This window comes from Nuphar pumila, chromosome 12, assembly GCF_984573655.1.
Source record: "Nuphar pumila chromosome 12, dmNupPumi1.hap1.1, whole genome shotgun sequence".
NCBI classification, from domain to species: Eukaryota; Viridiplantae; Streptophyta; class Magnoliopsida; order Nymphaeales; family Nymphaeaceae; genus Nuphar; species Nuphar pumila.
Window position 1 is genome coordinate 14,169,004 of NC_143260.1, and position 23,721 is coordinate 14,192,724.

Consider the following 23,721-nt stretch of genomic DNA (forward strand, 5'->3'; position numbering starts at 1 on the left):
AGCCACATGCTGTTTGGAAGGAAAGATAACTCTCTAATCTGAATATTTTTTGCATATATTTACTGATAAAATAAGTCTGACTCAAGTTTCATTTGAATTAATCATTTTGGCCGACTCTTTTTACATAGATGAATAGTACAGTAGCAAGAAACCGAGTATATTAGCTTTGGTAATCACGTAATTGTAATTTATTTGCATTGAAGAGATCAGGATTTAATCTCTTAGAGATGAAAAGTACCTTTCCATAACTTTGTAATTCAACAGGGTTGGATTAATTGAATCATGATGGTACTGAACCAGAATGAAATATCACAAGTAACCATATTTGGTTTTTATCAAATCAATTTATCGTCAAGAAGTGGCATTATGGATAAAGCAAATAGATGTAAAAGATTAAATATTTGCCAGTGATATTAAACTCTGGTATTTAGTTCTATGGTCGGGATCAATGTTATCAGTATGGGTGCGCACCGGCCTGTATCAGAAGATACTTAAATACGATTCACCATTGAATCGGCTATTTTTTTTTAATAAATATTAAAAAATAATAAAATTTATTTTAAATAATTTTAATATTATTTTAATAGTTTTAACAAGTGTCACGTTCTCGTTGACACATAATATTTTTTTATTATTTTATGAAGGAGTAGTAACCAATGTCCGCACTTGTGGAAGGGTGACAACCAATTTTCCTATAACGGTTGAGTTACATCAAGGATCTGCATTAAGCCCTTTCCTATTTTGCTATAGTGATGGATGAGCTTACGAGATCAATTCAAGAAAATGTGCCGTGGTGTATGTTGTTTGCTGATGATATTATTTTGATTGATGAGTCTAGAGTTGGGGTTAATGCTAAGTTAGAATTATGGAGACAGACATTGGAAGCAAGATGTTTTAAGTTAAGTAAGAGTAAGACAAAATATATGGAATGACGATTTAGTAAGCAACAAAGTAGTGATGGGAGTGTAGCGAAGCTTGGTGAGCAAGAAATACCGGTGGATGACTGTTTCAAATATTTGGGACCTATCATTCAAAAGGATGGAGAAATTGATGGAGATGTAAATCATAGGATAAAGGTTGGGTGGATGAAATGGAAAAGTGCAACTGGAGTGTTGTGCGATCGTAGAATGCCATTGCGGTTGAAGGGAAAGTTTTATAGGATGACAATTAGGCCCACTTTACTATATGGTACAGAATGTTGGGATGCCAAGAGACATCATATTCAAAAAATAAGTGTAGCTAAGATGCGTATGCTTCGATGGATGTGTGAAAATACAATAAAAGATAAGATTCGAAACGAGGAGATACGTAAGAAGGTAGGCGTTGCATCCATTGAAAATAAGATGAGAGAGAATCATTTACGGTGATTTGGACATATTCGGCGAAGGCCTAATGATGCTCCAGTTAGAAGAATGGAGAAATGAAAAAATATATTAGTTAAAAGAGGTCGGGGTAGGCCTAAGAAGACTTGGATGAAAATGATAGGAAAAGGATATGAATGCTTTGAACCTCACCGACGACATGACTTTAGATAGAAATGATTGGAGGAGAAGGATTCATGTGGAAGACCCAAAATGATTTTCTTATTTGGTTCATATCGTCGACCCCATTTATTTTGGGATGAAGGCATAGTTGTTGTTTTGGCCAAGAATGATTCACTTGAGTAGCAGTATCAGCTGATACACCTGAATCGTTGGCCAAATGATTCAGGGATGATACCGATATTGACAACATTGGTCGGGTTAGGGATTGAGAACTACCATCAACTATAACCCAAAAAGATCATGTTTTATAGTCAATATAAAGGAAGAATAAAAAAATGAGTATCTTATCCAAGCAATAACGTTTGTTTCAGTAGATATACACCCGAGGCACTTAACTCTCTTGACTAGACAAACAGAAGCAAGGCCCTGTACAATGATGATAAGGGCAATGAATGATGATCAAAATGATGTGAGGAGACTCCTTGGGGTCGAAGGGTAAGCCTTCAGAGTTTTACGCTAACAGGAGGGTGACCCTAAGTATGGCAGACCTCGGGCAGTTTCTTCGAGTAAAAAAAAAAAAATAATGATGTGAGGAGGTGGTGGTAATGGAGGTAGGTTGATAATTTACGAAGAAAAACAAAAAGAGATATGAAAATCAGCATGAATCAGTTCTCTTTTTTCTTTTAATATTTTGCAATGATTATGATATTTGTTTGCTTTTAAGTATGAAATCCACATTTTAGAATTTGATTGAACTTCCAAGTTATCATTTACTTCATTTCTGTATTTTCTTTTTTTTTTCAGCAATTTTGATTTTTTTATTTGATATTTTAAAAATCAAATCAAATTTTTTTAAATAAACTGATTCAAAATTATCAACTCGATTCAAACCGATTTTTTGAATCTTTTTTAAAACAAGTTGATCCACAAACCAAATCTGCCAACATCTGCTTTTAGAACACACTTTTAATGTGTTGCTGCACCTGATCACCCACCATCTTTAGGATACACAGTACGGTGCTAACAAATTGGGGAGGGTGTTGTGTGTTCTCCCCCGAAGACAAATTCGTGTGTTCCAGTGTGTATGAAAAAATATCTTGGGATCCACAATAATTCATATGCCAATGTTACCCATGACGATTTTATAATAAAATAACATATAAAAAAAGTAGATATGCGTTTGATGAAAATATCCTCTTATAAAATAGATATTCGTTTGACTAAAATGTTCTCCCGTAAATAGCTTTGCATATTCTCGCGACTCTTATCATTGCGTGAGTCGGAGCCCATCGACTCCTTCAAGGGGACACTGCCTGAGCTGAAATTTGTGAAGCATATTCTCAAGAGTGCACCATTGCTAGAGTCTCTAAGAATCAACCTCAATCCGAGAAAAATGGTGCAGTGGGATGCCATTACTAATAAGCCCATTTGCTTGGAGATAATGTATCCTCAGCTGCACATAAAAACCGCTTTGCAACAGGAAATGAACTCGACGATGAACGTTCTGGATCACCCTTTGACAACGCACCACCTGCTATAACAGGAGCTCCCTTTGATGACGCACTCTTTGTCGTCGTTTGCTGTCGTCGGAGCAACATTTGTCGTCGTCTACTGTCGTCGAATCACCCTTTGCCATCGTCTGTTGTCACTAGAGCACTCTTTGTCATCGTCTATTATCGTCGGAGTACCATTTGTCGTCGTTTGCTCATGAGAAATAGTTGAACTACCAGAGGAATCAACATTCTGTTTATTGTTCATCATGATACCAGAGTGCAAACATCGAATTGAGTAGACAAAGAATAATGATTTACAGAAGAGATAATGGTGACAACGTCAAACTAAGTAGATAGAGAGCAACAATTTACAAAAGAGATCAGATTAGAGAATAGTTATTTACAGTAGAAATCAGATCAGAGAGTAGCGATTTACAGTAGAAATCAGATCAGAGAGTAATGATTTACAGTAGAAATCAGATCAAAGAGTAGCGATTTATAATATAAATCATATCAGACAGTATTGATTTATAGTGAAAATCAGATCAAAGAGTATCGATTTACAATGAAAATCAGATCAGAAAATAGCGATTTACAGTAAAAATCAGATCAGAGAGTAGCAATTATAGTGAAAATCAGATCAGAGAGTAGCGATTATAGTAGAAATCAGATTAGATAGTAGCAATTTACAGTAGAAATCATATCAGAGAGTAGTGATTTATAGTGAAAATCAGATCAGAGAGTAACGATTTATAGTAGAAATCAGAACAGAGAATAACAATTTACATTGAAAATCAGATCAGAGAGTAGCGATTTACAGTAAAAATCAGATCAAAGAGTAGTGATTTACAGTGAAAATCATATCATAGAGTAGCGATTTACAGTAGAAATCGCTACTCTCTTATCCGATTTTCACTATAAATCGCTACTCTCTGATCTAATTTCTACTGTAAATTGCTATTTTCTAATCTGATTTCTACTATAAATCGTTACTCTCTGATCTGATTTTCACTATAAATCGCTATTCTCTGATCTGATTTCTACTATAAATCACTATTTTCTGATTTCTACTATAAATCACTACTCTCTGATCTGATTTTCTACTGTAAATCGCTACTCTTTGATCTGATTTTTACTGTAAATTGCTACTCTTTGATTTGATTTTTACTATAATTTGTTATTCTTTAATCTAATCTTTTTTGTAAATCGTTGCTCTTTGTCTACTCAGTTCGACGCTGCCACCATTATCTCTTTTGTAAATCACTATTCTTTGTCTACTCAGTTCAATGCTTGCACCCTGATATCATGATGAACAATAGACAAAATGCTGATTCCTCTGGTAGTTCAATTATTTCTCACGAGCAAACAACGATAAAGAGTGCTCCGACGATAATAGACGATGACAAAGGGTGCTCGAACAACAATAGACAACGACAAATGGTACTTTAGCGACAGCAGACGATGACAAAGAGTGCTTCGATGACAGCAAATGACAGTAAAGGGCACTCCGACGACAGCAGACAACGACAAAGGGTGTGTCATCAAAGAGACCTCTTGTTATAGCAGATGGTGTGTTGTCAATGGGTAATCTGAAACGTTTAGGGTGAAATATTGCGAGAAGCTCCTGTTACAATAAAGGAGTTTACTGCTTAAGGCGAAAAGAGAATGTTTGGACTTTAAAGAGTTAAGATCATCCTCATTTTTCGGAATGAAGGGTATTTTTGTCCTTTTCTAGAATCATCGTTTCATAACGAAAATGACAAGAAAGGGTACTTAAGTCTTTGCAACCGTACCAGACTTCGATGCTAACTGATGCAGACACACAAGGATGCGAGCCCCACGCGCTTATATACGTGGTGCTCATTCAAACCCCTGAGGGAGAACATATAACCTGCTTCGAACAAATTGCACCTTATCTAAATTCCCCTAAATTTCTTCAAGAATTGAATAAAAAGAAAAAAGAAAAAAGAAAAAAAATGATAGGTTCTTTAACACACGTGCAAGGGGCACGTGTACAAGCTAATATAAGCATATGCTGGGCGACCACTAGTCTTTGGGCTATCAGCCGCGATGCTGACCACAGGGATCCCCTCTCCATGTGTTCTCCCTCCAAGCCCAACCAGGCGCCGTCTGCTGCCTTCACTGAAGAACCCCTCTGTGAATCTTGTTGGCCGAAGAGAAATGACGGCGAGGAGGCCGAAAGGATTGAAGAATTCTACCGGTGGGAGAGGTGTCAGTGCGGTTTTCTGTGGGCTTCTGCCCGTTGATCCATGGGCACCAACGGTTGATTCCCAGAGCATAGCTTCGCAACTGTTTGCTGCCTCTCTGCTCCCTTATCTTGGTTTCCTTTACTTCATCACCAAGTCCAAATCTTGGCCAAAGCTTACCCTTTTCGGCTTCTACTTCCTGCTTGCATTTGTTGGTGCTACAAGTAAGTCTGTTTTCTTTCTCTTGTTTTTTCATCTGTTGTGTGTGATTATCTTGGAAATGAAGGTGAAGAGGTTATGCCATCTTGAGTTAAAAAGGAGCTGCTGGTGCGTTGATCCAAATTTTTAGTTTTTGTGCTTCTTTTGTTTCTCTTTGGATCCTGTTGCTCTTAATTTTGAGGGTGCAGTGGTGTCAAAACGCTTTTCCTGCTCAAGTATGTGGAGAATCATTTTTTTTACCTTTTACCCAATATAAGAATTTACTTCGTAATGGAAATGATCATATCAATATGTGTTTAGTTTTCCATTATTATCTGGATGACTGATAACTTTAACCATTTTTTTTTTGCCTTCTTTTTCTCTTTTTTTGGTTGAGGGTGAGGGATGGGTGGTCTTGGATGTTAGAGGATGAAGTTGGTGTCATGTTTTATTGTGATGTTCACTTTTTGCGAATTTATACCATAAATTCAAAAAATGTTTGAATATCTATCATTAACTTTTTCTTTCAGTATATGTTTTTAGTCTCCTTGCCCTAAATTGGGATGGTTCCTGCACGTTATTTTCAACTTCTCCTGATATCTGTGATGCTCATTCTCAACTAGCAAGGATGTTGGATATCCATGAATAGATGCTGCTTGCTCAAAGATGAAATGCGAATCGGGAAATTGCATTGTTACTTCAATTGGTATCGTTGTAGCTTTTGATTTAGAATCAAGTGAACATCTTGAAATGTTCTTGATGGATCAGTTAAATAGGATGAATTGTCACTGAATTATGATGGCATTACCTCATATGCTTGAAAGAACAAGTGAAGGTGATGACCTTAACAAATAACAGGTAGGTTTTGCAATAAGATTTTGCTTTTTCAGAAGGAAGATGGTCGCATTATTGCACAGTCTATCGGAGAGCAAGGTCCCACGATTTTCTACTGCAATACAGAAAAGTTGTAGCAGAACCTTTTCAAAGTCTCCTTCATTTATTTATTAAATCCGCAAATACCCTTAAATTTGTAGGCATGGCAGCACAATAGTGTTTGCGTGACTTGTAGACATTACTCACTTTCACCATATCAGCTTCTGCTTTATTAGAATGCTACAGAATCTTCCATCTGCTTCTTTCCATATAAAGTACTAAAGTCCCCCTTTTTTCTTTTTGCATGTTCTTCATTTTGAGTTCCCCAATCTTCTTTGCGATCTGACTGGCACAAAGCAATGTCCTCTTGCTTCCTGGAATTGTTCATATGCAGCAATTTCATTACAAAATTGCAAACATGCATCTACGTGTTCAAATCAAAATAATAAAGTTTTTTGGGGTCTCTGTGCACAACCTTGGCAGTCCAGGTTATTACAAATAAGGAAGCAGTTATTTATGTGTTTCAGTTGCTTGTCTATTGATCATTTGCCTTACTTTGGTTCTTTCTTTTTAGTGCAAAGTTAGTTCTTTCTTTATGGTTCCCCATGTAATGCTCTGTAAAGCTCGTTTCCTCTTCCTTTTCCCCTAGATATGTACTGGATTTGAACCCAGTTCTCTTGGTTAAGGTGCCAAAATCTTGGTCCCCACATTTAACCCTTGTGTTTCTGTTTTTGTTTTTCATATTTCTTCCCCTTCTGCAATTACTATCTTGAATCTAGTCTGCTTATCATTTTCAGTTTTCTTCCTTGAGAAGCACAATGGACCAATGCTTGAACTTTTCCATGAACTCTTAAGTAGTTTAAATTCTTTTTGACATTGTCATGAAACCAGTAAGGAAAGAATGTCCCTATGCGCACTTAAAATGTTGTTGGCAGTCAATATGACCTGGCATATTGAATAGCGTTCTCATATTTCATGATGAACATCATTTTTGTCACAAGTTGGGCCAGCATCTTTAATGAAAGGGGGTAACCGAATCCTTTGCCATTCTTCTACAACTTCCCAAGTTGCAAAGCATTTTTCATTTATCTTATCCCCATTAAAATTGTTCATTAGGTTCTTTTCCATTGATTCAGCATCAACTGTTCCACACTTTCTCTACTGTACCACCTACCACTTGAAAGATTGTTGGAAATTTTTAGTTTGTAATTTTAAATGTCCTTCGTTCCCTGGTCCCCATTCCACCCAGTGGATCTCAATAGATGAAAAAAAGGATCTTCAGTTCCAGTTCCCTTGACTATTGAAGACACTGTTAGAGTGGATGGATATCTCATGTTAGAAAATTGTTTCATGAAGATCGCAAGATTGGAGGATATATTCCGAGTTTTGGACCATTGCTTCTCTACTATCCAGCCAATCAGGCTCAAATTATTCTTTCTGAGAGATCTTCACATATAAGACCATACACAAACTCCAATAGGCTTAACTTTGTGCTAGAGACCATCTCCTTGCTTTTCTAGCATGTTACACACCCTAATATCATGTCAAAGCCTTCAAATGGCAGTGGAATGGTGAAAACTTCTATATAGAGATAAATGATAGGATCATCATATGCATACATAGATAAACAATTCAGAATTACTTAGTACCAGCCTAACTAATTTCGGTCAAACCCTATTGATAGATTGTTTGCTCTAGCATGAGCTGATATGCTCTGGTATTGTAGTTTGTTTCGGCCACCAACTTGTGAAGGTTTAAATTTGTCAATAACAGGATGTAGCTAATATGCAATATCCATCTAAAGGAATGTTTACTGATATCCAAGTAACCTAATGCTTTAGGTGTTTCTCAAATTCTACACCTGAAATGAAGAAATTTTTCTTATGGGATTTTATGGAATTTATGGACAAACATTTGTACTTCAAGACATGTGCCTTAACTATTTGTTAAGACCATAGTCACCTGTATCGTTAAAGCTAAATTCTCGGTGAGGGTATTTCTCGGAGAGATTTACAAAAGTTGATAAGTCTCGGGAGTTTAAAAAATTGAAAAATTATAAATAACAACAAAAAAGCTAAGAAAATGATAAGTTTTGCATTATTTTTCTTTCAAAAATATAAGGAAACATGTTTTAAAGTTTTAAATTATAAAAGAAACAAAAAAATAGGAAATGCAAACTTAAAATAAAAAAAGAGTTTTTCCAAAAAATATCACAATATTTTGTCTTCTGGCCATATTTTGAAAATATCACGAGATGTTACCTTTAATATTGGCTACCTTAAAATATCAGTATTTCTCGCGATATTTTCAAAATATCGCCGATATCGGTGACAGTGGTTAAGACATCAGATGCATTGATAATCTCAAATTCATTTGTTGTAATTCTGCCTGCAGCGTCTGGGAGCTGTCAATGCACGTCTCCTTGTGGTGTGACGTTGCAGGTTCAAACCCCAGTGGTACGTTGAATAGTAACTGGTGGGGGTCTGCCTAACCCCAGCTTGCCTTAAAAAAAAATCTGCCTGCAGCACCTGGGAGCTTATGTAATTCATCTAAACTGTACTGCTAATGGCTCCTCTGAGCATCATTAAACAACACTTGATTTCCATTATGTTAGAAATGGCTGTGTAAATATGGCAGCACCATGGTATTAGGGAACACTGTAGCGGACTATAAAAATCCCTGATACAATCTATCTCCAGTCTTGCTGAATTTGTGTAACTTAAGAACTCCTAAACAAATGGGAAAACAATGTCATGTTCTGATGCAATCAGTGGCAGAGCAATCTGCAGGGTTGGGGGTGGGGGGAACTGCAAGCAATATTCACAATTTATCATCAACCAAACTTTGGGTTACACCCAGAAAGGATATCGACCTTAGGTCAAGTTCGACTCAATGTTGAGGTCCCCCCCACCCCCCCCACACACACCAAGAAGTTACTTGCTTTGAGAATAATAAGGTCATGAATATCTCTCTCCCGTATTTTGGTTGCCCCGCTCATGAAGCATTTTGTTGCAAACTTATTGTTGCATCTAACCATAGTGAATAATAGAAGCTTTCTTTCATCTGTCTTTAATTGATTTGGTTCTCACAACAACGTTTTTTATCCTTTTCATGCATCCTTGAATGTGTTAATGGAGCAGTTCCAGCTGGTATTTATGGTAATTTCTTTTCATACTTGACGGATTTTACTTATTTTTTTTTATCAATGGTTCTCTAGAAAATGTCTTGAAACTAAAGAGTGATTTCTCTGCATTGTCAGCTAAGGTTAAATATGGGACCTCTTTGTCAAATGTTGATTGGCTACATGGTGGTGCAGAATTTTTGTTAACTCTGACCAATTTATTCATTGTGATTGGGTTGAGAGAAGCATTGAGGAAAGCCAAACGAGGAACAGGATGCAGAGCCTCAAGTGTCAGTTCGAAAGCTGATGAGAAGCAAAAATCAGTGTAGGTAAAATCATTAGCTTGTAAATAAACTCAAGCATATACCTTGTTCAATGCCACATCAAATTTTTATGAGCTCTTGGCTTAGCTGTGAGGTGTATCTTGAAATATTCATTGACGTACTGTTGCTTTTCAAGTACTTGTTGAGGTCAAACATGTTCTGTAGGAGTCATTAGAAGACTCAGAACCGGAGTTACCGGAAGCGTCTAGGCATATGGGGAAGCGCATTTCGGAAGTGCAAACAATATTAATGGTTGTAGGACCCATCATCAGAAATAATGGGTGTAGGACCCTAAATATCATAATAAACTATATCTAATGGTTTAGAGACAATAATAGTGGTAAATAAAAATCGAAGATCCTTCCCAAGTTGACAGGCTTCATGCACTTCTCTCAAACTACTTTTGTAAACAGGCAACTTAAATTTGTTAACTACTTTCTGAACTATTCTAAGGGACAAATGTCCCAATCGCTGGTGTCATCTTTCCAATGAAGTTCTTTCTTCAACCATTACATGCTTGCTTCTTTCCCTAAGAATCTGATATATCCCATTCTTACTCATGCCTTTGATGAGGACCTTACCCAATGTTTGATTCTTAACATAGAAAATTCATGATAGAATTAAAAAAAATGTGTTATTATCGTGCATAAACTTTTGCCCATAGGCTTACCAATGACTGCATGCTGGTGAGCGATTTTCCTTGCTTCAAGGAGGTACTCGTCTATATTTTTTGACTCCTTTTTCAAATCTTGAAATCGGATATTCAATTGAAGAATATGAGATTGAGAGTGAGCAACATAAGACCACTTTAGGGTATTCCAAACTTCAAGTGAGGTTCACAGACCCACTATTAAGCTATGTATGGGTTCTAACAATGATAAAATCATCCAACTCAATGAGAGTTGGTCTTGTCCTTACCATAAGACATTTAGTATTAAGATCCAGTTTCTTATTATTGTCTGAATTGATGAATTTTGGTGTACATGGCTTGGAGCCATCCATGAATTCCATTAACTCATACGAGTTTAGGATAGGCAGGAACTAGGATTCCCAGAGCAAATAGTTCTCTGAGATAAGCTTCATAGCCATAAAGCATTGAAGATTGGACGATGCTAGAGGGTGAAACAAAGGTGAGAGAATGTTACCCGAATGAATGCTTGCCCCTGCTGATTGAGCCTCCGATGAGGTAGATATCAAAGAGGAAGATTCCATGATGAATCTCGCGAGGCACTGATACTATAAAAGAAAAGCGACCTTCGATTTAACGTGGTTCGGTCAATAGACCTACCTCCACGATTTTGGTCACGTACACTAACAATCGCGTGTAGGTATTTCCCTTAATGCTTATTTATAATTTACATTGGGAATTAGAGACGTATTCAACAACTCATCTAATTGGTCGCTTGTTACCTTATGCAACACATTACAAGAAGGAAAGTTTTGTTTCTTAATCGATTGGGACTCTTCCAATTCTTGAATTTTCTTCATATTGGATGCTTTGTTATTGGAATCTTCCACCGTGCGAACCTTCTTGTCATTCTTGAACTTTTCAAATGTGTGAGCTTCTTTTGATGCTTCCAATGTGTGGGCTCCTTCCTCATTGGCCACTCCACCCAAGGTAGATCGGTTGACTTGTGGATCTAGTGGAACAGGTCCTCTAATAGAGATAAACTAATAGTGGCTTGGACAAAGGGCCTTTTTAAAAAAGGGAAGGTAGATCTAATGTTGATTATACAGATCATTCAGCAAATGGGAAGGATGAATCAATGGGGTAGGGGCCATCCTTATGCATTGATTAACATTGTTGTGCAGATTACTGCATACATGAAACAAATCTATGATAGAGAAAAACAATTCAAAGAATTGAATGAAGATGAATGAGTTTTTTTTCGTTTTTCACTCATTTCTCTTTCGTTTTCTTCACTTTTTTTTTTCTTCTCACATGCTTTCACAATCGTTTCTAAATATGAATCCTGCTTCACGCTTTATACTACTTTTTTATACTCATTTGTCCACTTTTGCTTCAATAACTCACTTCTTGTGTCTATTTTGCTTCGTGGTACTATAGCCTGTCCTTGTGCCAAGAGCAAACTAACACTTTTGAACAATAAAACTTAAAAGGAGTTTACGATAACAAGAATACCAAATACTTGGTATCCTTGTTATCATGGTATACCTTATATACTTGTTATCTCAGTGTATACCGAACTCTCGGTATTCTCTGTACTCTTATTGTGGTTATCAAATCAACCAAATGCAACTATTATCAAGGAATCAATATTATAGAGGAAACCGTGTACTTTTCTATATATATGTTCATTGTATCTCTCTTATATTCATTCAATCAATATAGTTCGAAAGATCTTTTTAATTCTTTGTTCTTGTTTTCTTCATGGTATCAGAGCTTAGGACGTAGTGAGGCTTTTTTTTTTTTTAAGTTGAGCATCAACTAAAGGCTGTTGCTGCAATCGTTGTTTTTTTAGTATATCGTGCTATCTGCCTTCACTACAGTAGGCGTATCATCAAGTTTGGATTGACTTTCTTTATATAGTCTGCGCATTTGCTATTTAGGTTATTTTTTTACAGTCTGCACATCCTCATATTTGCACCATCTTCATTGCTACAATCTTCATCCATTGTCCAAATCATTTTTCTTTTCAATCTGTATATCCACTCTATAGGTGGACAGCGGAGTTGAAAGTACATCAAGCCCAAACTCTGAATAGATGGAGAGCCCTTTTTTCCTCCATCATTTAAACAATCCCGGCATGACGCTGGTATCACAGTCATTGACCAACGGCAACTACACTAGATGGTGTCGCGCAATGACCATGGCACTATCTGCAAAGAATAAATTTGGTTTTGTAGATGAGTCTATTAAGAAACCGAGTTCTCCTCTAAAGACCATTGTTGCCTGGGAACGATGCAATAATATGGTATTATCATGGCTGCTCAACTTATTGCGTCTTGATTTGTCCTCAAGCGTTATCTACAATGAAATTTCAGCCGAAGTGTTGACCAAGCTTTGCGAGCGATTCTCTCAATCAAACGGTCCACGCATATACCAGATCCAATAAGAGATTGTTAATATCAGACAAATGCAAAACCTCGTAGTAGCCTACTATACCAAGATGAAAGGCCTATGGGATGAGATGTCCACATACATGACTACTCCACCATGTATATGTGGAACGACCAATGACATTCACGAACAACAAGATCAGGAAAGACTCATGCAATTCCTAATAGGTTTGAATGAGAGCTATAGTGTCATAAGGAGCCAACTGCTCTTGATGTCACCATTACCAAGTATATATAAAGCTTTTGCATTGCTCATGCAAGAAGAAAGACAACGTGACCTCAGAGTCACGTCCAATCAAGAACCTGTGGCAATGGTTATAAAAGGTTCTAATGTTCAAAACAATGCGGATCACACCAAGAATCGTCATAATCGTATCCGCCTAAAGTGTGATCACTGTGAAAGAATCTGCCATGTAAAGGTTGAATGCTTTCATCTCTACTATTTTTCAAATCGATTTGGTGCTCCTGCCAATGCCCATTAATGGAGTCAGACTAGTGCAAGTTTTGTAACTTCTGAAGGCAATAAGTCCATCCAAAGCCCCAAACAACTTACCTAGGAACAACTTGATCAAATATTAGCTGCAATAAATCTAGGTAATCCTAAACTAGTACATGTGGTCAACCTAACATGTAATCTCGATGTTTCTTTTGTATGCTCCATAGCGCCCGAACATTGGATCATAGACACGGATGCGACAGATCACATTAATAATTCTTTGCCAAATTTAATGTCCCCTAAGACCACTATTTTCCCTCCTATTGGATTTTCAAACGGCTCCTCTACACATGTCACTCACATAGGTAGTGTTCAGTTGGCTCCGAAGCTTCTTCTATCAAATGTCCTCTTTGTCCTAGAAATTAAGTTGAATCTTATTTTTGTGAGTAAATTGATTTAAGACCTCAAATGTGATGTTTTCTTTTGTTATGATTATTGTGTTTTTCAGGACCATCTCTCGAAGAGGAAGATTTGAGTGGGTAAGCGACGTGATGGACTTTATGTTTTTTAGACTAGTGAATCTTTCCCTGAATAATTCTTCTTTTGATTCCAATATTTGGCATTTATGTCTTCGACATCTTTTGAATGCTAGATTGCAAATTCTTATGAATAATAAAAAATTGCATAGGTGTATTCATCACGATCATTGTGACGTATGTCACAAGGCTAAACAAACCCGACTTCCATTCCCTAGCAGATCCATTGCTTCATCAAAGCCTTTCCAACTTATCTATTGTTCATTTGGGGAGGATACCAAACCACCCCATTATCTAGAGCATAATATTTTTTGACCATTGTTGACGATTATTCTAGGACCACATGGGTTCATCTTATGCTGCACAAATTAAAAATTATTGTTGAAATAAAAAAAAAATCATTGTTGAAAATCAATTCAACAGTAAAATTTTAAGTCTCAAATCTGATAATGGAACTGAGTTTTTTTCAAGTGACATGCAAACTTTTTTTAGAGAAAAGGGTGTTGAGCATCAATATAGTTATGTTACAAACCCCCAAGAAAATGGTGTGGACGAACGTAAATGCAGAGATCTGCTCAATGTTGCTAAGGCCTTGAGATTTCAAGCCTCCCTACCTAGTAAGTTTTGGGGAGAATGCATTTTAACGGCTGCATATATCATTAATAGCATTTCTTCAAAACCATTACACCTTACGAGCTTCTCCATGAAAAAAACCTGACTTATGACCATTTTCGCATTTTTTGATGTTTGTGCTATGCTCATAATATCCATTACTCTCACAAATTTGACAATCATGCTTGCAAAGGAGTGTTCATAGGATACCCATATGCTCAAGTGGGATATCATGTGTATGATCTTGAAACACAAAAGATTTTTGTAAGTCGGGATGTCAAGTTTTATGAAAATGTCTTTCCTTTTTAAGATCATAATACTCTGAATGAAGAAGAGGGGGAGTATCCTACTCATTCCCATTTTTGATCATCAGTCTTGCGAAAATCAAGAATCCAATAAAAGTGCAGTCAATAAAACACCTACACCCATCCACCTCGATTCAAATCCTGAAACCGCTAAGCCCATTCAAGTCTATCTCCGAAGATCTGAAAGAAACCAACAACTATCACTGCGCCTCAAAGACTATAGTTGCTACGCCATTGCTCCCATACTCCAATCGATTAATGTGAGAGAAAAGTCCCACAACATAATTAAATCATGAGTTGTCAAAAGTTATAAGGTATGATCATTTTTCTAAGGGACACTGTGCCTTCCTAAGTGCTAATTTTTAATGTCCAAAACCCAAAACCTTCTACCAAGCCATGAAGTTCTAGTATTGGCGTGATGCCATGACTACAAAGATTAGGGAATTGAAAGAAAACCACACCTGGTCGATTATGAATTTATATGCAGGAAAGCACCCAATTGGATGTAAATGGGTATACAAAATGAAGTATTGTTCTGATGGCTCTATTGAAAGACATAAAGCCTGCCTAGTGGCCAAAGGCTACACTCAAATTAAAGGATTCAATTATAATGAGACTTTTGCCCTGATTGCAAAGTTGGTCACCGTACGATGATTGATAGCTATTTTAGCAATAAAACATTGGCATATATGTCAAATAGATGTTAACAACACATTTTTACATAGGGATCTCAATGAAGAGGTATACATGGACTTGCCACCGGGTTTTTTGGTTCAAGTGGAACATAAGGTTTGCAAGTTGCACAAGTTGTTGTATAGTCTTAAACAGTCTTCTCGAATCTGGTTTACTAAACTTTCACATTATATGCTTCAAGAAGGTTTTGCTTAGTTTAGGGCTAACTATTCTCTTTTTTCAAAGGCCACTAACAAAGCACACATCTTTGTTCTAGTTTATGTGGACGATATCATTATTGCAAGATATGATCTCACCTACATCAAGAAACTCAAAGTACAAATAAATCAACAATTGTGATTGAAAGACCTTGGACATTTAAAATACTTTCTCGACATTGAAGTCACCAGATCCAAGAACAACATCTTCTTATCTCAGCGTAAGTATGCCCTTGATATTCTTCAGGACATGGGATTCCTTGGAGCAAAACCAAGCAAATCACCCATGGAATCCCACATCAAACTTAGTCATGAAGATGGCGCCTTATTAGAAGGCCTGAGACCGTACAGACATCTGGTGGGTCAGTTATTATACCGCACTATAACTCGTCCATATATAATTTTTGCGGTCAATATTCTAAATCAATTCAGCAGTCAGCCGCAACAACCGCATATGAATGCCACAATTCGGGTCCTTCGATATATCAAAAGTTGCCCCGAGAAAGGAATTTTAATGTCCTCCACAAGCAACATCCAAGTGATTGGTTATTACAATTTTGATTGGGCCTCTTGCCCAATCACTCGCAGGTCCACATCTGGTTATTGTATTATGATTGGAAACAACCCCGTTTCCTGAAAGACTAAAAAGCAGTCCACCATGTCTCGCTCATCGACTGAAGTTGAGTATCGATCTATGGCCTTAGCATGCTGCAAACTCACATGGATCAATTAAGTACCTGTTGATGGATTTTGGCATTCATCACTCCCATCTCATGACATTGTATTGCGACAACTAAGCAGCTCTTCACATTGCCACAAATTTGGTTTATCACGAGTGCACCATACACATCAAAATTGATTGTCATCTCGTGCCGAGAAAATTCAGAGTGACTTGATTCAAACAAATTTTATTCCCACGCACTCACAGTATGCAGATCTTTTCATTAAGGCGCTTGGCACTGACCACTAATTCTCTCATCTCAAGACCTAGTTTGGCATCTTCAATCCATCCACTCCAACTTGAGGGGGAGTAAAAGGAGTTTACAATAACAAGAATACTGAATACTCAGTATCCTTGTTATCACGGTATACCTTATATACTTGTTATCTCAATGTATACCGAATTTTTGGTATTCTCGGTAACTTTATCGTAGTTATCAGCTATTATCAAGGAATTGATATTTCAGAAAAAACCATGTACTTTTCTCTCTCTCTCTCTCTCTCTCTCTCTCTATATATATATATATATATATATATATATATATATATATATATATATATATATATATATATATATATATATATATATATATTCATTGTATCTCTCTTGTATTCATTCAATCAATATAGTTCAGCATCTTTTCAAATCCCTGTTCTCGTTTTCTTTAAAACTTGTGTCAATTTTCAAGGACCTTTTTTTTATCATGAGAAAAAAGATTGTCCTGTAACAGTGCTTATATAAATGCATGGAGCTCCGTTCATTTTCGTGGAAACTTCCTTATTTTTTATCCACGCAAACGGGCCCCAAGGCATCTTCGGGGGACATTCACAGCCAACCATTGCTTGCGTCAACGACGCAGGAGGTAGGAACCAACGACGTGCCCCGGTTCTGTTCATATGCTTCCAAATCCTCAAGGGCAAGAACTCTTCATGTAGCTCGTTTCAATTCCGAGTGCCCCTCATTCTCTACTTTTGGTATGGAAAGATAAAAATAACCAAAAGGTTAGGATGTTTCCTGTCATGTGCAGATAAGAGCAAAAGGTCTCAACTGTCACCAACAAATGAAGAATAAACACTAAAAAAGAAGGGGCATGATGTGAAAACCATGCGTTCTATGTTTCTTCGCTTGACAAGCACGCACCACCTTAACCATCATTTTTACTAACTTATCCACGTACCTTCTTCTTGTTTTTTTCTTTGAGGCCCTGTTTGGAAACTAGTAGGTGAGATGGGATGTGGCATTTCAGTCAGGAGGGGTGGCAATAGTGTCGGGTTGGCGGGTCGACCCGACGGGTTGGCGGGTCAGCATACCTCAACCCGAACCCGACCCGTTTAATAAACGGGTCGGCTGTGGCAAACACGAACCCGGCCCGTTTAGTAAATAGGTAACCCGACACGACCCGCCAACCCATTTAATAAATGGGTTGGGTCGGGTAAACGGGTTCTCAGGTTCGCGGGTCAGGTTGGCGGGTCGAAGGGTTGGTTGGTCGGGTTGGCTGGTTGGCAGACGGGTTGGCGGGTTGACCCGCCCGCCTAACCCGTTTATTAAACGGGTCAGCCGGGTTGGCATACCCCCAACCCGAACCCGACCCGTTTAATAAACAGGTTAGGCGGGTCAACCCGTTTATTAAACGGGTTGGCTTAAGCCCAACCCGAACCTGCCTAAGAGGCGGGTCGTGTCAGGTTTTGCCACACTAATTTCAGGAAGTGGCAGCTGTTTTGCCAAATGCATTAACTCCTATCCTCCTAAATTCCAAACATCGCCCCCAAGTTCCTTTTTGGTTTTTTTAAACGGGGGTAGAGGTTAAAATCAAAACCCGTACCAGGATGGAGGCGAGCATGGATTTACACTTTCCTCCACCCCCACCCCCACCCCGTTCTCGATCCCTGTTAGTAAAATAATTAAAATACCTTTAAGGATGACAGTGGACCGGAGAGAAATGAAGCCCCGCCCCAACTTGCCCAGTTTGGACCGGGGATGAAGGCAAGGATGCCGGTTAAAATGAAAACCCATGAAAGGATGAAGGCGGGGATGAAGAGCAGAATTTTGATTAGGGATGGCAGTGGGGTGGGGCGGGGCGGGGGACAAGGTCTCCACCCCCGCCCCGCCTCAAGATTTTATCCTCCAGGCGGGCCGCCTCCATCCCCGGCGGGGATGGATTTTATCCTCCACCCCCGCCTTCATCTCCGTTTCATGTCCTCCATCCCCGGTTCAAACGGGGATGAGGTGGGGTGGGGATATTGCGGGGAAAAGTGGTTGGGGCGGGGATGAGACAGGGATCGTGGCAGGGACAGGACGGGGCGGGGAAAAGTGCACGTCCATCCCCGCCTCCACCCCCGGACGGGGATGGATTTTAACCTTCGTCCCCACCTCCATCCCCGGGGCGAGGCGGGGCCCCGCTTTCCCCAGGTCCACTGCCATCCCTAATTCTGATACAGGGCAGGAGTGGAGACCTTGTCCCCCTCTTCCGCCCCAGTCTACTGCCATCTCTACTCTATGGAAATTAATATTTAATAAAGAGAACCATCTTTTACCTGATATACTAAAAACTCCATGCTTTATGAAAAAAAAGATATTCCAAGACCCATGTTTTCAATAAAACTGATAAATAAAGACCCGAAGTTATTTTCACTGTTAAGAAGCACGTAAAATGTCATCAGCCTCATTTTGGAAAAGCCAGTTTTCATTGTGTTACAGTTATAGATGGATTCATGGTCAATTTAATAAGAATAACCCCTTGATTCATATTTTTTGATGAAAAAATATGATTTTTTAAATCATAAAATTTTGTATTTTGTCAACCTTTGATATGAGAATCACCAAAAAAATCTTGCACGAGTCCGATTTCAGCTATTTAAATGTCAATCTTTACAATGAATGTTGTAGATCACATCTATGGAGTCAGATCTCATAAAAGCAATCTGCATCAATAATGAAATCCCAAGGTGTATCAAGATAGGGATGCAGGGGACGAGTGGAACTGATTTGCCCATTGAATTACATGGTTCCTGGAAAATGTCTTTTAGGCAAAGTTTCAGTTAGAGAGACTCATCTTTTGCCCAATTGCCTGACTGAGGAAAGCAGATTTAATGACGTGTTCAGCCCATCCACGTAGTGCCACGTAATGGCTGCCCCGATAGCAGATAAGGTGATCCATCAAATCACTCTAAGAAAGTGATTTGACATCTTCACCGTCCATTGCTTCATTCACGAGGACCACCCCCCTTCTGTTAAGCGGTCCCCCATTCAAAAGGGACTAACACGGCTGTTCACTAAAAGGATAGGTTCAAGCCCAAATATATATATTATTTTGAGGAAGAACCCTCGCTGAAGCGAGGAGAACCCGGTGGGCCCCACGACCAACGTGCCTTACGTGGCACACCTCTGAAAGTGGTTCAAGAAGTTAAGCTGCCCGGAGAGTCTCACACCAATGAACCATGGTGTCCTTTAGGGGTGGCAATCGGGTCGGGTTAGCAGATTGGCGTGTCAGCATACCTCAACCCGAACCCGACCCGTTTATTAAATGGGTCAGCTGTGGCAAACATGAACCCGACCCGTTTAATAAACGGGTAACCCGACACGACCTGCCAACCCATTTAATAAATGGGTTGGGTCGGGTAAATGGGTTTTCAGGTTCGCGGGTCAGGTTGGTGGGTCGGGTTGGCGGGTTGACGGATCGGGTTGGCAGGTAGTCAGGTTGGCGGGTCGGGTTGATGGGTCGGGTTGGCAGGTCGGGTTGGCGGGTTGGCAGACGGGTTGGCGGGTTGGCGGGTTGGTGGGTTGACCCACCCGCCTAACCCGTTTATTAAACGGGTCAGCCGGGTTGGCCGGTTGGCATACCCCCAACCCGAACCCGCCTAAGAGGCGGGTTGGCGGGTCGGGTTGGCGGGTCGGGTTTGCGGGTCGTGTCAGAAATTGCCACCCCTAGTGTCCTTGTAGAGATTAATTGCAACCATGGTTTATATTTGGCCAGGTAAACGTAAAGATGTGGGCACACTGTTGAAGTAAATTCAATGTCATCCTTGTGCCAGAGAAAGCAAAACACAGTTACATCTAAGCAGTAGGATTCAAATTACCCATCAAAAGAGTAAAAAAAAAAAAAAAAGACAGGTGAGGGACCTCAAATTCAAGAAGCGTTTCCAGTGCACGGAAACAAGCATCTAATTAATACTGTACATCTCTTACTTGACTCCTGCCTCTGTATTTGTGGGTTACAATAGAAAGTCCTACATAGAAATCTAAGGCTGAATACCACTACTGGAGATACCTCGGAAGAAAACTGGAGAGCAACGGCAGCAGGTGATTGAGTTCAGTGTTTACTCATAAAACTACATAATCCTTCCTTTACGACAAACGTGAACATGTCCATTGATCTTTGTAAAATGAAGTCCATGATGTGCCAAGGGCCATTCTTATGACAAAGGAAAAGACATTGCTCGTCTTCTGATCTTAGACTAGAAGAAGTCCGTGACGTCGAAGGAGAGATCCTGGCAAAGATCTAAGGGTGGAAAATCTATGCCAACAATCGGAGAATTGGTTGCCGATGTGGTGGCTGATATGATATCGGTCAAGTCGGATTCCGAAGTGTGCAGATTTGGCTGCTCCATGCCGTAAGAGAAGAAGTAGTAATTCGAGTCAGGAGTACTGGACGAGACGAATTGTGGTGATACAGATCCCATTAGTTGATCAAACGAGTGTTCTTGTTGCTGCTGCTGCAGTTCTTGGTGCTCTGGGGTCAGGGGGAAGGAGAAAGGTGTGGCAGTGTTTGGCTCATCTAAGCCTTCAGTCTTCACCTTGAGGCCAGTTTTGAAGTTCAAAAGCAATTGTGGCTGGAAATTTTGAGGCTGCTGGTTTTGTTGGACAGACAATGTTGTGGAAAACTGATGAGTTGATTGGTTACAGGTGTGCTTCCCCCTGTAAGTTATGTCAAAAACTGTTGGGTTGTGGTCAGATCTCTGCACCTGCTTGGTTGCTTGACATCCTTGTTGAAACCGGTGTGTGCATCTGTAGTACCCTCTGCATACAACATCAAACATACCCAATTAGTCTTTTCATTTACCAACATCCATTTTGCTTCACTCCCTTTTCCCTAGTAAAAAATTTCATCAATAAGGACAGTTTTTTCTTGATGTAAGTTCTAGGGGGTAAATAAAAGTACCTTGGGTGTTTAGCACCAAGTATGTCCTTTTGGCCATACTTCCTCCAGCTATACCCATCATCTAATGGCTCTGGTCCTGTCTCTGGGTTAGTGTGTACTTGCTCTGTCCATTTGGGCAAGGTCTTTCTGCAGCAATCAACAGAACCATATATTTAAAAAGAGGAAAAGAATTGCCTGCTTAAAGACAAAAAAGTGCCAAAGAATGTGTACATAACATACGCATAAAAGAGAAAAAGGCATTGCTCTTTTAATTTCACGAACTTGGTTATGCTTAAACTCATGTCAAAATGAATAAACTCATTTTTTAATGGCAAATCATGAATCCCCACATTGACTGCCACAGTGTGGTGGCACCACCCTTCAATGTGAAGAATGTGCATCTTTATCTAATACAGATCTGCCTTAGATTCCTGGGATGGATGGTGTGGATGAAGACGAACTAAAACTGCCAACTTTTGGTGCTTCCTTGAAGCAACGTCGACAACCGACCATCGGACTAAAGGCCAATTTGGATCATTGAAGAGAGCCAAATTAACGCCTTCCTCTACCTTTCTCAACAAGGGCTCGACTCTTCAAGGACATGTCTGCCCAGTTGACTTCCTATAAATAACTAATTAAACACTGTTTCAGGCCCCCTATCCTCATCAGCTCTAAAGATTTTTTTTTTTGGGATAAGGGGAAGAAATCTGAAATCCCATTATGACTCGGGAAGTTTCATTATGGGCCTAGAGGTGCCATGTTGACTGTGACCCTATTTCAATATCTGTGGTGTAAAACTCTATGAGGACTCTCATAGATTCTAGTTACTGCGCTGCGCTTAAACGAAACCATGAGGGGACGTTTGATTGCGCGGACAGAACTGTGTAGAACAATTCTGTGAGTTCTAATTAAAGATGAAACATGAAGTCAAACAATCCGACCTACCTCTTCTTGCAAACACTCCGGCGTTCCTGTTCTCTAAAGGCCTTGCTGGAATTCTTGTCGAAAAATTCTCCCGGCGGGCTGCTACTAACCGAGTGCGGAGAGTCGGCCAACACCGACACCGGCGGCATCTCCGGCATGCAGGACTCACCGGATCTGAGGATGGAGAGAACGTTGGCGAACGACGACAAGACCTTCTGCACCAATACACCTCTCAACTCGGAGGATGATGGTGGTGATGATGAAGATGATGGTGCCTCAAGGATCCTTTGGAGCTGCTTCGTGAATTCTTCGCCTTCAGTCAGTTCCATTATCATTCTCTTCTGCAGGTCTCGGCCCCCCATTTTCCTATCACCAACGAGTCAGATCACGGGAAAAAATCCTCAAATTATGCTCCTTCGGAATTGATTGATGTCAAGTAGCAGGCTCCGGTTGATGCAGAGAAGAAGTGTGTCGAAACCTTCAATCCCCGAGATTTTGGTGTCTAAAACTGCACTTTTCCCATGGAATTGATGTCTCTCACTCATTTGCTGATGAGAGTAGGGTTTTCTTTGGAAGAAAGCGGCCAGAATTCTTAAGGTTCTAGAAGCAGAGGATCTCTGTGAATTGATGAGTTTCTCAGTAGATAGCTGAGAGTGTTGGTGTGTGGAGATGGTTAAAAAATGGGTGCATATATATATATATATGTATATATTTGGGGTTCAGGGTGGGGGGATGAAGTTTGATTGTTTGAATATTGAATGGGAGAGAAGGAAGACGTTTGACCAAAGAACTGTAAGGAATGCCAAGACCGATCTTCGGTCTTGCTTAAGAGCGAGTGATTGACTTGGTCATAATCCTACTCTTTTGCATTAACATGGCACGTTTAACTCGAATTTCTACGGAATTGTTGCCCAGAGTTACCAATATGCCCTTTGCAGCTTCCACTTCACAAAAACTTCTGCTGTGTTCACACATTTGGAGGCAAATTGGCATGTGGAACCTAGCTAGCTTCGAGCGCATTTGGCATGGTTCCGAGGGTTCGGTGAAATTCGAACGTGAGCCTTGAATCCCAATCAGAAATGAATCTGAGGGTTCGGTGAAATTCGAACTCGAGTCGTGAATCCCAATCAGAAATGAATCTGAGGGTTCGGATTGATAGATTATGCTAACCACCCTATAAAATTTACTTGGAACTTAGTTAATTGACATATTTGAGCTAGGTCTTGTTTAACTTTGTTCAATAGATCAAGATACCCAACCTGTCCAACTAACTCTAAGCTAGCCTAGGACCAGGTCAGGCTGGGAAACAAGACAAGCCGCTTGTGCTTGACTCATAAAATGGGTGCGGTAAGCCAAAAAATGGCATGGCTTGGCTTGGTA

At 39.4% G+C, this 23,721-nt stretch overlaps 2 protein-coding genes across 2 annotated transcripts; one reads left to right on the plus strand and one right to left on the minus strand.

Moving 5' to 3' along the window:
* Window positions 1-5,037: 5,037 nt before the first annotated feature.
* Window positions 5,038-9,785, plus strand: LOC149820067 (1-acyl-sn-glycerol-3-phosphate acyltransferase). The gene is made up of 3 exons (XM_089982579.1): window positions 5,038-5,408; window positions 9,396-9,413; window positions 9,515-9,785. The coding sequence occupies exons 1-3, from the start codon at window positions 5,048-5,050 to the stop codon at window positions 9,703-9,705; spliced, it is 570 nt and encodes a 189-aa protein (XP_089838705.1). The 5' UTR covers window positions 5,038-5,047; the 3' UTR covers window positions 9,706-9,785.
* Window positions 9,786-20,405: 10,620 nt separating this feature from the next.
* Window positions 20,406-23,004, minus strand: LOC149820068 (putative WRKY transcription factor 53). Its single transcript, XM_089982023.1, has 3 exons — window positions 22,363-23,004; window positions 21,439-21,564; window positions 20,406-21,296 (listed from the first exon to the last, which is right to left on the minus strand). Exons 1-3 carry the CDS (start codon window positions 22,701-22,703, stop codon window positions 20,735-20,737), a joined length of 1,029 nt encoding a protein of 342 aa, XP_089838149.1. The 5' UTR covers window positions 22,704-23,004; the 3' UTR covers window positions 20,406-20,734.
* Window positions 23,005-23,721: the final 717 nt, after the last annotated feature.

Coding starts and splice junctions, on each gene's coding strand:
- LOC149820067 (XM_089982579.1), top strand. CDS start 5,048: ATGCTGACCACAGGGATCCCCTCTCCATGTGTTCTCCCTCCAAGCCCA.
- LOC149820068 (XM_089982023.1), bottom strand. CDS start 22,703: ATGGGGGGCCGAGACCTGCAGAAGAGAATGATAATGGAACTGACTGAA. Junction 21,565..22,362: donor CGGAGTGTTTGCAAGAAGAG/GTAGGTCGGATT, acceptor TGATTGCTGCAG/AAAGACCTTGCCCAAATGGA. Junction 21,297..21,438: donor CTTGGTGCTAAACACCCAAG/GTACTTTTATTT, acceptor TGTTGTATGCAG/AGGGTACTACAGATGCACAC.